This window comes from Bison bison, unplaced genomic scaffold (assembly GCF_000754665.1).
Source record: "Bison bison bison isolate TAMUID 2011002044 unplaced genomic scaffold, Bison_UMD1.0 scf7180017864473, whole genome shotgun sequence".
Classification (NCBI taxonomy): domain Eukaryota; kingdom Metazoa; phylum Chordata; class Mammalia; order Artiodactyla; family Bovidae; genus Bison; species Bison bison.
In genome coordinates this window covers 5,069,448-5,082,513 of record NW_011495034.1, presented here as the reverse complement: position 1 = coordinate 5,082,513, position 13,066 = coordinate 5,069,448, and the positions used below count along the sequence as shown (strand labels likewise).

The window sequence follows — 13,066 nt, the reverse complement described above, 5'->3', positions numbered from 1 at the left end:
AACCCGCGGGGCCCCCAGGGGAGACCCCCGCGGTCGCCGCAGAGTCCCCGGAGCTCGCGAACTACAGTAGCAAGTGCGTGTTCTGCCGGATCGCGGCGCACCAGGATCCCGGCACCGAACTCCTGCACTGTGAGGTGGGCTGCGACGCGCGACCCGCCGCGGGTGGGATCCGGAACGCCCTTGGGGAGCTCCGCTTAGGGCGCCTCAGCTCAGGGGGGCCTCGCCGGCGTGGATCGGGTGGGGACGGTCCTGGGTAAATGGAGCTGGGGGAGGCTGGGTGTCCTAGTGATACAGACAGGCTTGTTTCTCTAGGCGCCGGGAGTGTCGCCAGCCTCGTTTACTGTTCTAATGGGAGAAAATGTAGATATAAAACCTCTCTCCGCAGCTGCCGAGGTGGTCGGTGGACAATGGTGACCTCTGATTTTATTAAAGGAACCTCCCCCTACCCCACCTCCCCCCACTTTTCTAGACACTGCCTTTACGTTCTGCAAATATACTAAAAACAAACTAGTAGATAATAGATAATGGTCACTGTGAAAAGCATCACAGTGACCCATTTGTTAGATTGAAAATAGGTTGGCAGAAGTGGTCCGTGGTCACACAATTAGTTAATGCATTCTGATTTCCACTAAAGAGTCCAGTTCCTTAGAAGTGTTATTATCAGTTGGGATATGTGGAAATTTTCAGAGCATTTAGACTTTGCTCAGATATTTAAAAACAGATATCGGGTAGGCACTTTCGTCTACCAGCTTGACTGGCCTTTAAAGAAATAGTCTTTTGAAAGAATCAGCTCCAAAGATTCTGGGCTTTGTTTTTGTTTTGTAGTAATCATTCATTGGTTAAAAGTAAATTGAATTCCTTCTAAGCACTGTTGGAGATTCAGTGGGGAGCAAGGTAAATAAAGGCTAGTAGTCCCTGTCTACATTTTATAATCTAAAGGGTGGAGTCAGTACCGACAGAAGAGGCAGCTGATAGTGCTCCGTGCTACGGTGAGATGGTTTTACTACCTGCAGTATTTTGCAAGGCCCGTGGGAGGGGCACCTGACCAGACTTGAAGGGTTAGGCAAGAGCTTCCAGAGGAAGTGAGACATGAAAAAATAAGTATGGTCAGGTGAGGAGGAGGAGAGAAGAATGTCTTCGGTAAAGAGAACCTTCCGCGGTTTGGTCTCTGCCACAGGCGAATAGAAATTCAATCTAACTGGAGCACAGATAGAGTTTGAAGGGGTGAGTGGTAAAAGATGAGGGTGGAGAGGTAGGCGAGGGCCAAGTTATTAAGGCTGTTGTACTTCATGTTAAGCAGTTTGGGCTTTATTTAAAGAGTGAAGGGAAGGAAGCTCCACAGTTTATTGCTACTGTTCATGCTGGGTTGGAAGAAAATGGTTGAGGTCCATGAAAACGTTTGATCTTTGAAAGATCATCTGGTACCCTGGGGGAGAATGATTGGGAGAGGACCAGGCTGGTGGCATAGAGATTGGTTATGAAGCTGTTGAGGTAATCCAGCCTGATATAAAATGTAATAATGGGGATGAAGAAAAGCAGATCAATTTAGGAATAATTAGGAGTCTGACAATGCAGAGGTCTGCATTTCTAGCCCAGATGATAGGAACTGCCAGCTTATAGGTGGAAATTGAAAAGAGGGAAATTAATAAGGTCACCCTACGGACGGAGGAGCCTGGTAGGCTGCAGTCCATGGGGTCGCTGGGAGTCGGACACGACTGAGCGACTTCACTTTCAATTTTCACTTTCATGCATTGGAGAAGGAAATGGCAACCCACTCCAGTGTTCTTGCCTGGAGAATCCCAGGGACTGGGGAGCCTGGTGGGCTGCCGTCTATGGGGTCGCACAGAGTCGGACATGACTGAAGGGACTTAGCAGCAGCAGCAGCAGCAGCAGGACATATTTGTAGGGTAGTGAAGGGATCCCTGCACAGAACTCTAAAGAACCCTAAAATCGTAAGAGAGAGGTAGAGGATGAAGACCTGTAAAGGGGACAGAGAAACAAAGGGGAAAGTAGGAAAGCGAAGAGAAAGGAATATGTTGAGGAGATAGGAATTGGCAGCAATATCTACCTTCCCTCATCCTCATATCTGGGTTGGATGACTCTCCAGTATGCATGCAGAGAGGCCAACTTAGATTAGAACTGGTTTTGTCCCCAGGGTGATGACCGCTGACCTTCAGGAGAACAACTGCAGTGCAGTGATGGGGCAGAGGGCAGATCGCTGATGAAAACCTCAAGATTCAACCTAAAACATTGAAGACAGCAAAGACAGACAACTTCTGAAGGAAGTTTGGCAGTCTTGGGGAGAAGAGAGAGAGTGGTAACTACAGGAGGAGGTGGAGTTAAGAGAAAGTTTTATAAAACAGGGAAGTCTTTGGTGTGCTTAAATCCCAATGGGGAGGTGCCAGTGGAGAAAGGTTTAAACTGGCCCCAAGAGGTAGAGCTTTGTCCCTGGGAAAGAGGAAATTCGGTCACCCGTCCATTACTCAGTATTTACATGAGTGCCTTCTGTGTGCCAGACGCTGCTGGAGGCATTGGGATACAGCAGCAAATAAAATGAGCAAAAATCCCCGTCCTCGTGGCGCTTACATTCTACTCACAGGAAATAGACAATAAGCAACATAATAAATAAAATGCATAGTTTCTTAGATGGGGAACAACAAAAGAGAAAAGGGATGCAGTTTTAAAATTTTAATAAGGAAATGCTTCACTAAGAAGGTGAGGGCATTTGAGGACTTCCCTGGTAGTCCAGTGGTTAAGAATCCGCCTGCTAATACAGGGGACACGGGTTTGATCCCTGGTCAGGGAACTAAGATCTCATGTGCCCTGGAACAACTGGGCCCGTGCACCACAACTACTGAGCTGGAGCCCATGCCTGCATGCCTCAACGAAAGAGTCCGTATAACACAACAGAGATCCTGTGTGCTACAGCTAAGATTTGATGTAGCCAAATAAATTTTAAAAAATTAAGAAAAGAAGGTGGCATTTGAATAAAGCTCTGAAGAAGGAGAAGGAGCAAAGTATATCATTTATAAAGTACAGCTATGTCATATAGAATATGACAGATATACAGTATATTTGTGATATTAAAATATCATGTGGTGTCATTGGAGATCAGCTTGTCAGTCACCTAAAGTTTAGATGAGCAGTATGGATACTGATCATTTCATGGCAAATAGATGGGGAAACAGTGGCAACAGTGTCAGACTTTATTTTTTGGGCTCCAAAATCACTGCAGATGGTGATTGCAGCCATGAAATTAAAAGATGATTGCTCCTTGGAAGAAAAGCTATGACCAACCTAGATAGCATATTAAAAAGCAGAGACATTACTTTGCCAACAAAGGTCCGTCTAGTCAAGGCTATGGTTTTCCAGTAGTCATGTATGGATGTGAGAGTTTGTGTAGAAAGCTGAGCACCAAAGAATTTATGCTTTTAAACGGTGGTATTGGAGAAAACTCTTGAGAGTCCCTTGGACTGCAAGGAGATCCAACCAGTCCATCCTAAAGGAGATCAGTCCTGAATATTCATTGGAAGGTCTGAGGCTGAAGCTGAAACTCCAGTACTTTGGCCACCTGATGTGAGGAACTGACTCATTTGAAAAGACCCTGATGCTGGAAAAGATTGAAGGCGGGAGGAGAAGGGGACTACAGAGGATGAGATGGTTGGATGGCATCACCAACTCAATGGACATGAGTTTGTGTAAACTTCAGGAGTTGGTAATGGACAGGGAGGCCTGGTGTGCTGCAGTCCATGGGGTCGCAAAGAGTCTGACACGACTGAGCAACTGAACTGAACTGATGGATACTGATAAGGAAGTTCATGATACATGTACAATTGCCTTTCGTCATTATTCTTGTTGAAATCAAGATTATTGGTGTGCATATGAGGTCCTTGTCCCAGTTGAATTTTAGTTCTTGGAATGGAGAACTAATGAGCAACAGTGCATTCTGTCAGTGTTTTTGAGGGAAACTATGCTTAAGGCAATGGCACCCCACTCCAGTACTCTTGCCTGGAAAATCCCATGGACGGAGGAGCCTGGTGAGCTCCAGTCCATGGTTCGCTAAGAGTCGGACACAACTCAGGGACTTCCCTTTCACTTTTCACTTTCATGCGTTGGAGAAGGAAATGGCAACCCACTCCAGTGTTCTTGCCTGGAGAATCCCAGGGACTGGGGAGCCTGGTGGGCTGCCGTCTATGGGGTCGCACAGAGTCGGACACGACTGAAGCGACTTAGCAGCAGCAGCAGCATGCTTATTGATACTGATTTTAGTTTTTACTTAATTTTTAAGTAGGAGAAATTGAATAAGCTTATTTAGGGAATATAGATTTTTCTCTTGGAAAAGCTTGAAACTCAAATGTTAATAGATTGAAAGATTCACTGTTTTGTTTCCTTCTCTTTTTTCCTTACATTACTGTGTAGAGTTTAAAAAACAGAAAACTGATGCCATACATATCTTAGCACAATATACTGGAGTTTGTTTTCAATATTTTGAGTCTTTTTTAATGCTGTAAAGTGGCAAATAAAAAAAATTTTTGGAAAGAGTTTTAAAATGTAATCCCATGTAGATGCTAGATGATGCTATAATTGAAGAAAATGTGACTTTGGAAAAAAACTAAATTTAAAAAAGAATTTATCAAACTTGCTATGATTCTGTAGTCACACCTTTAAAAGTAGGCTCTCCCCTCCGTGGGATTTTCCAGGCAAGAGTACTGGAGTGGGGTGCCATTGCCTTCTCCGAAAAGTACATATTAGGAGGAGAAAAACCTTAGGGTAGAGATGGAGAAATATATAATGAAAATTTTTAAAAATTTGGGATTATAGTAATGAATTTAATAGCTTCATTCATAATTTTTTCCTTGAAATTGACTTTAAAAAAGTCTTTTTCTTCTCTGGGATAAATGAGTGTCTCATGAAGGAAGCTAAAGCTTGTGTTTATGGACATAATGCATAATCACAAAATTGCCCAATGGAGATTAGTTGTAACGTAAGTACCATTTCCGTATCAGACTGAGATTTATGATGTCTGACACATGCCTCAACTGCATTAGGAAATTCTTTTTAAAAATTTAGTAACAAATGACACATTTTTTTTTTTTCCTTTAGAATGAAGACCTAGTTTGCTTCAAAGATATCAAGCCAGCAGCACCTCATCATTATCTTGTGGTACCAAAGAAGCATTTTGAAAACTGCAAATATCTAAAGAAAGATCAAATAGAACTCAGTAAGTGGATGGTGGTATTCTTCACGGTCATATCATCTTGAACTGGCATCAGTGATGGCAGTGACAATTGAAATAGTTGAGACAGGTATTGTGATAAAGGAGCATGTGGCTTTTTAAACTGTCACTATGAAAAATTTCCAATATATACAAAAGTAAAGAAAATATTTAGTATAACCTTTATGTCCTTATCATCAAACCTCAACATTTATTAACTCGTGGCCAGGCTCCATAGTTGTGGCACACAGGCCTAGCTCCTCTGTGGCACGTGGGATCTTCCTAGATCATGGATTGAACTTATTTCTCCTGCACTGGCAGGCAGACACTCTACCACTGAGCCATCAGGGAAGCCCTTTAAGTATTTACTTTTTTTTTTTAAGAGGAAGAAATGTGTTTATGCTTGCTTTTCTTTTTCTAATATTTCTTTTTGAAAGCTTTTATAACTGTTGCAAATCAAATGTTCCTAATTTTGAAGCAGCATAGTAGATGTTTTGGATTTCATTATATAATACTGTTTTTACTGATTTTGTGTATATTTGAATATCTTCATAATAAACCTTTAAAAGTCAATGCAATTAATTTTTTTATAGTCTTTAAAGTTAGGAAAATAATAACCATATAGAAGAGCTTAGTAACAGTGTCAAGCCCTGTGACTATAATTAACATTAATAGAACTTCACCTAACTATAGAATACATATTTTGTTATGAGCACATGTTCACCAAGATATACTCTGGACAATAAAGTAAGTCTCAGTACATTTTCAAATGATCAAAATCTTATATGTTGTCTGATGACAATGGAATTACATTGAAGAAATAATAAAATCTAGAATAGTACTGAATATTTTTAAATTAACCCACTTTTAAGTAACTTCTAAATAGTTCAAAAAAGACAATATTTTGAATTGATTGGTAATAAAAATATATATCAAAGGATTATAGAATGTAGCTAAAGTATATAGAGTAAAATTTATAGCTTTAAGTGCTTATGTTAGACAGGGAGGTATAAAACCAATGATCTGTTTTCAGTTTAGGACACTAGAAAGAGGCAAGCAAAATCAGATAAAAATAAGAATAAAGAAGGAAATAATAGAGTAGATACCAATCAATGAAATAGGAATGAGACAATTGGTTTTGCTTAATGTAGTTTGGAGTTGATTTTAAGTGAATGCATAACATAATTGTCATGTCTTCTCAATGATCTATTTTTATCATTATAAAACATTCCTTAATCTCTGGAAATACTTCTTGTGTCTATTTTGTATGATATTAATTTAGATACCCCAACTTTCTTATTACTTGCTGTTTGCCTTGGGTATCTTTTTCTATCCTTGTGTTGTTGTTGTCATTAAGTTGTATCCAACTCTTTTGAGACCCCGTGGACTGTAGCTTGTCAGGCTTCTCTGTCCGTTGGATTTCCTAGGCAAGAATACTTGAGTGGGTTGCCATTTTCTTTTCCACGGGAGCTTTCCGACCCAGGGATGGAAGCTGTGTCCCCTGCACTGGCAGGAGGATTCTTTACCACTGAGCTGCCAGGGAAGCCCCTTCTATCCTTTACTTATAATAAATTGAATATGTATATTTAAAGACGTGAAGATAGCAATGTAATTGCATCTGGCATTTTAAAAAAACAATATAATGTGGAAATCTCTGTCTTTTAACCGGAGCATGTAGTTCAGAAACATTTAGTATAACTATTGACATAGTTGGGTTTAGGTCCGCCGTCTTGCCATTTGTTTTCTATTTGTCCCACTTGCTTTTTGTTGTCCTGTTTCTTCTTTCCTGCCTTTCTGTGGTTGATCAAACATACTTTTTTTTTTTCAAACATACTTTTAATATTCCACTTTAATTTATCTCCTGTCATTTTAGCCAATTTTCTTTGTATTTTTTTAAACTAGTTGCTATAGTGAAATTAAAATACACATCCTACAATTATAACAGCCTACTTAGAATTAGCATTGTATCAATTCAAAATATGAGAAACTTTGCAACACTTGTTACTGTTGTCATTTATATTTCATCTATATACTTTATAATGCCATGTTACTGTTAAAATGATTAAATAGTCATATGTCCTTTAAAGAAATTAAAAGAAAAAACAGTCTTTTTTATTTATTCAAATGTTTGGCATCTTGGGGGTATTTTTTTTTCTCATTTTATACTTTCGAGAATGGTTTTATGTTGAAAGCAAAAGCAAGTTGAATAATCACACAGGTCTCCATATTGAACCAGAAACCAGGCAACATTCATCTGAATATTTTCAGTTTAATTTGTCTTCCAGTTAAGATCTCTGGACTAGATTTATGGTGCTGAAAGTCCTTCTCCATCTTGTTACATGGGCAGTAGCATGCTTCTACCATCTCTCTCTTAGTTTAAAATTTTTTCATTGAAGTATAGTTGATTTTCAATATCGTGTTAGTTTCAGGTATACAGCATAGTGATTCAGTTATACATGTATGTATATATATTCTTTTTCAAATTCTTTTTCCTTACAGGTTATAACAAAATACTGAGTATAGTTCCCTGTGTTTTACAGTAGGTACCTGTTGGTTATCTGTTTTACATATAGCGGTGTATATATGATAATCCCAGCCTCCTAATTTAACCTTACCCCACCCCCTCAAATCTTGGGAGACTTTTGAAAGAAAGCAAGATACAGTTTGGCTTGAGCTTTTTTTTTTTTGACTGAGTGGTACTGACCTTGTCATGGAAGCCTTCCCATTCAAGCCTGACTTAAGAGAAGCAAACTGATAGCAATGATTTTAAACCTCTTATAAAACTATCCTCTGCAGATTCTCTCACTTCTTCTCTTTTTAAATGCTTGATTACACCATTCAGAAACAGAAGGGATCTGAAGTTTGGCACTGTGCTTGAAGATACCAGGTTGCCAAAAATGTTTTAATGGGGAAGCATATCCCATCTGAAGACCGTGAAACACTGAGACTAAGATGCTAAGGCAGATGAGAGTTTGGAAAACAAAACAAACATTTAGTCACAGCAGGGCTAGTGTATAAGGGGTGTCATATTCCTAATTTAAGTTCAAAGGCAAATTCAAAGTTTTCTTGTCTTCTTAACTCAGACAAGTTTTGTGTAGATACTTGGTTTCCTTATGATTAGAATTAGACCACAGCGGATCAGATGTCCTAAGTAGTATCACTTGATAATATCCCTCAAGAGCTGTTTAGAGTCAGCTCATGTGTGATAGTTTGTGATAGGTTGAACCTTCATTTCAGGTATTGATCAGCAAACGTCTCAGTAACAGAGCTGTTGAAGAAGTCTTTAAATGTGTATCTATTTGATATGACTTTTTACTAGGATCTAAAAGTTTGGGTTAATAACTTGGTAATGAACTTAATGTCTCCTAGAGCATAATGTAGTTCTTTCCTGTTTTACAGTTGAGAACATGGTAACTGTTGGAAAAGCCATTCTAGAAAGGAATAATTTCACTGACTTTGAAAATACAAGGTATGTCTACTTCCAGATAGAAACCAATACATACAGTTGATTTTTCTCAAATGTTATTTCCTCGGGAAAATGAAAGGAGAGATGCAGAGTTCATGGTTTAAATGAAGTTTTCCTGAAAGTGAACATATTGTTCATTAGTAAATTTAATAAACAAAACTTTTCACATCTCAACATCTTCTAATAAGCACCACTTAGAGTTTAGACAGACGGGAATATTCAAGCAGTGGGCAGGTAAAACTAGTTACTTAGTCTTCTTTGTTCAGTATGTGCATTCCTATAAAATTGTGTATAAACTGAATTTCCTTAGGGAAAAAAATCTAACTTACTTTTAGTATTCAAGAAACTTAAAGTGATGAAAGTTTTTTTAGTGATGGTAAGGAAATGACCACTTTATTTAGGAGAAAGCATGCCATCTACTGGTCATGTCTTAGAAGTAAGGACTCCTTACTTCTACTCCCTGTCCAGTGACTCAGCATTTTTTAGGAAAATTAAAGATAATATGATAAGAACTGAAAGTGAAAGTGAAGTCGCTCAGTCGTGGCTGACTCTTTGCGATCCCATGGACTATAGCCTACCAGGCTCCTCTGTCCGTGGGATTTTCCAGGCAATAGCCCTGGAGTCGATTTTTGCGACCCCATGGACTATATAGCCTACCAGGCTCCTCTGTCCATGGGATTTTCCAGGCAATAGTCCTGGAGTTGATTGCCATTTCCTTCTCCAGGGGATCTTCCCAACCCAGGGATCGATCCCGGGTCTCCCACATTGTAGACAGATGCTTTACCGTCTGAGCCACCAGGGATAAGAACTGAAGTAAGATATAATGCCAGCTCAGAATTAATAAGAGTTATACAGTGCCATAATATTCTGTGAAAGCTTTTCTTGATGAAGACTTTATCTTACTGTGAACTTCAACATGAGAAAGAATGGTGTGAATACTCTAAAGTTCATGTAGAAAAACAGTGGAAGAGTTGTTTGAGTGGTAATCTGTCTACCTGTTTTGGGTATCTTTAACATTTATGTGTTTTAACCTGAAAATATAGTTGTAAACTATTGTAGAACTAATCTGTCAGTTATCTCGTACTTTTCTGTTTCAGAATGGGTTTCCATGTGTCACCATTCTGTTCCATTGCCCACTTGCACCTTCATGTTCTGGCACCAGCTGATCAGCTGAGCTTCATGTCAAGATTGGTTTATAGAGTGAATTCCTATTGGTTTATCACAGTGAGTATTATTGTTACGCTAGCAGCATACAAAAATATTTGCCCTTTTGGTTGTAGTTTTTCTTTTCTTGGCAACAGTAGATACTTACTAGATTTGGTCATCTGTTTTAACATACTATTTGCACATATCCAAAATAATCTTTGTAATTTGGGGGACTTTCCAGGTCATCAGATCTGTAGGAAGAGACACCGTGGTGAAGTCTCTGAATTGTAAGCAGAGGATATGATATAGAAGTTCGTGGCATTAATAGTTCTGAATTCTGGCTCCATTAGTTATTCAAGTGACCATGTGCAAGTTACTTAAACTTTTTAAGGCCCAAGTTTTTTGTCTACTACTGACTTATAGGTAATAGTGCCTGCCTCTAGGGTTCAGAAGAGGATTGATGATTTAATTAACATGGTGCAGTGGTAAGGAGTCTGCCTGCCAATGCAGGAGGTGCAGGAGCCGAAGGTTCGATCCCTGGGTCAGGAAGATCCCATGGAGGAGGAAGTGGCAACCCGCTCCAGTATTCTCGCCTGGAAAATTCGGTTGAAAGAGGAGCTAGGTGGGCTATAGTCCATGGGGTTGCAAAGAGTTGGACACAACTGAGCGACTAAGCACAGACACACACAAACACACACATGTGCACAAAGTGCTTAAAACTGTACCTTGCAGATAGTAAGGGCTCAGTAAATGCAGCCTGTATCATCATTAGCCTCTTCGTAAAAACAGAGAGGCAAGTAGCATCAGCCACTAAACCTGAAGTTGAAGCTGTGAGTCTAAAAAATTGAAGAATTCTGCTTTGCTAGAGCAACAGTAGAATAGAATTCTACTGATTATAAGCTTGTAACCCGACAGTCAAGCTTTTAAATTTAGTCAAGTTATTAAATGACTCTGTCTTTCCAGGGCCACTTGACTAGTAATTTACCAGTTTCTTATATGTCCGTGATGATAAGGTGACCTGTAGCAGCTATATCTGAAAAACCATCAAATTATAAATTAAGTAATTACCATTAGTTAATATGTATTGTTATTATAGTCATATTACAGAAGAAATGAAAAAACATTTCATTTTTAGAAACTTCATATTTCAGACTTATTATCTCTTTCTTCAACTTGTCCAGATTATTTTATTTAATTAAAAATATATTTAAGATGTACGTGTGTGCATGCTTAGTTGCTTCAGTCATGTATGACTCTGTGTGACCCCATGGACTGTAACCTGCCAGGCTCCTCTGTCCATGGAATTTTCCAGGCAGGAATACTGGAGTGGATAGCCATGCCCTTCTCCAGTGGATCTTCCTAACCTAGGAATGAACCCCTGTCTGTTACATTCCTGCATTGGCAGATGAATTCCTTACCACTAGTGCCACCTGGGAAGCCAAGATGTATGTGTACTTCACATTAAAAAATGGGACATTTTGTAGGAAGCTGGTGTGGTCTCTTTAAAAGATTGGTATGATAAAAAAGAGGTATTTTTTTTATCTGTATTTCTCATTTTCTATACTATGTTTTATAATAAAAAATAATTTAAATACATTTTTATAACTTCTAAACTGTATTCCTTAAAAGATTTTTTAGTTGGGAAAAAAATGAATGAACAAAGTTATGATATCTGTTAATGGTTCATCCTGGGAATCTGAACTCTTCTTAAATATAGGTATTAAGTATGTATTATGAGACTTTGAAAAAATCAAAATAAAGATATTAACATTTATTCTGAAATCTTATATAGTATTCCAGATATATAAGATGATTGAGTAAAGTATCTGAAATAATACAACTAGAAGACCTTAGTTTTTATTCTTTTTTAAATAGATTTTTTTTTTTTTAAAGAATTTTAGGTTCACAGCAAAATTGAATGGAAAGTTCAGAGAGTTCCCATATATCCTGTGTCCCCACGTACTCACAATCTGTCCCACTATCAACATCCTACACCACAGTGATACGTTTGTTATAATACGTGAAACTACATTGATATATCCTTATCACTCAAAGTCCATAGTTTTTATTAGGGTTCATTCTTTGTGTAGTATATATACTGTGGCTTTGGACAAATGTATCATGACATATATCCAACACTGTAGTACCATGCAGAGTAGTTAAAGTGCCCTAAAAATCCTCTGTGCTCTGATACTCGTTTCTCCCTGCCCCTTAACCTCTGGTAACCACTGATTTTTTTTTTTTTTTTCCAAGTCTCCAGTTTTGCCTTTTCCAGAACATCATATAGTTAGAATCATATTGTATGTAGCCTTTTCACTTCTTTCACTTGGTAAAATGCATTTCAAGTTCCTCCATATATAGTTTACTTCTTGATTTTTAAAAAATAATTCTTACTGAGCTTTGGCTGTGCTGGGTCTTGGTTGCTGCACGGGCTTTTCTCCAGTTGTGGCGAGTGGGAGCCGCTCTCTGCTCATTGCGGTGGCCTCTCTTTGTGGAGCACAGCCTCTAGGGTGCACGGGCTTCAGCAGTTGTGGCACATGGGCCCAGGAATTGCAGCTCCTGGGTTCTGGAGAGCAGGCTCAGTGGTTGTGGTACACAGGCTCAGTTGCCCCACAGCCTGTGGGATCCTCCCTGGCCAGGGATTGAACCCTTGTCTCCTGCATGTGCAGGCGGGTTCTTTTACTGCTGAGCCACTAGGGAAGCCCCCCTAGTTTACTTTATAAAACTTTAGTGTTATATATTTCTTTTTCTTTTTGAAACTTTCTGACAAATAGGCAATGTGGATAAAAATCTGCCTATTTATATACAAAATATTAAATAAACACCTTTCAGTTCAGTTCAGTTCAGTTCAGTTCCTCGGTCATGTCCGACTCTTTGCGACCCCGTGAATTGCAGCACGCCAGGCCTCCCTGTCCATCACCAACTCCTGGAGTTCACTCAAACTCACGTCCATCAAGTCGGTGATGCCATCCAGCCATCTCATCCTCTGTCATCCCCTTCTCCTCCTGCCCCCAATCCCTCCCAGCATCAGAATCTTTTCCAATGAGTCAACTCTTCACATGAGGTGGACAAAGTACTGGAGTCTCAGCTTCAGCATCATTCCTTCCAGAGAATACCCAGGACTGATCACCTTTAGAATGGACTGGTTGGATCTCCTTGCAGTCCAAGGGACTCTCAAGAGTCTTCTCCAACACCACAGTTCAAAAACATCAATTCTTCTGCACTCAGCTTTCTTCACA

The 13,066-nt window shown here is 39.3% G+C and overlaps 1 protein-coding gene across 1 annotated transcript in view; it reads left to right on the top strand.

Moving 5' to 3' along the window:
* The window catches only part of HINT3 (histidine triad nucleotide binding protein 3), a 17,168-nt gene that overhangs the window by 346 nt on the left and 3,756 nt on the right, over nucleotides 1–13,066 (top strand). The window contains exons 2-5 of the mRNA XM_010861760.1: nucleotides 1–134; nucleotides 5,104–5,221; nucleotides 8,615–8,684; nucleotides 9,779–9,905. Coding sequence (XP_010860062.1) covers nucleotides 1–134; nucleotides 5,104–5,221; nucleotides 8,615–8,684; nucleotides 9,779–9,905 — 449 coding nt within the window. The remainder of the gene's footprint in view (nucleotides 135–5,103; nucleotides 5,222–8,614; nucleotides 8,685–9,778; nucleotides 9,906–13,066) is intronic.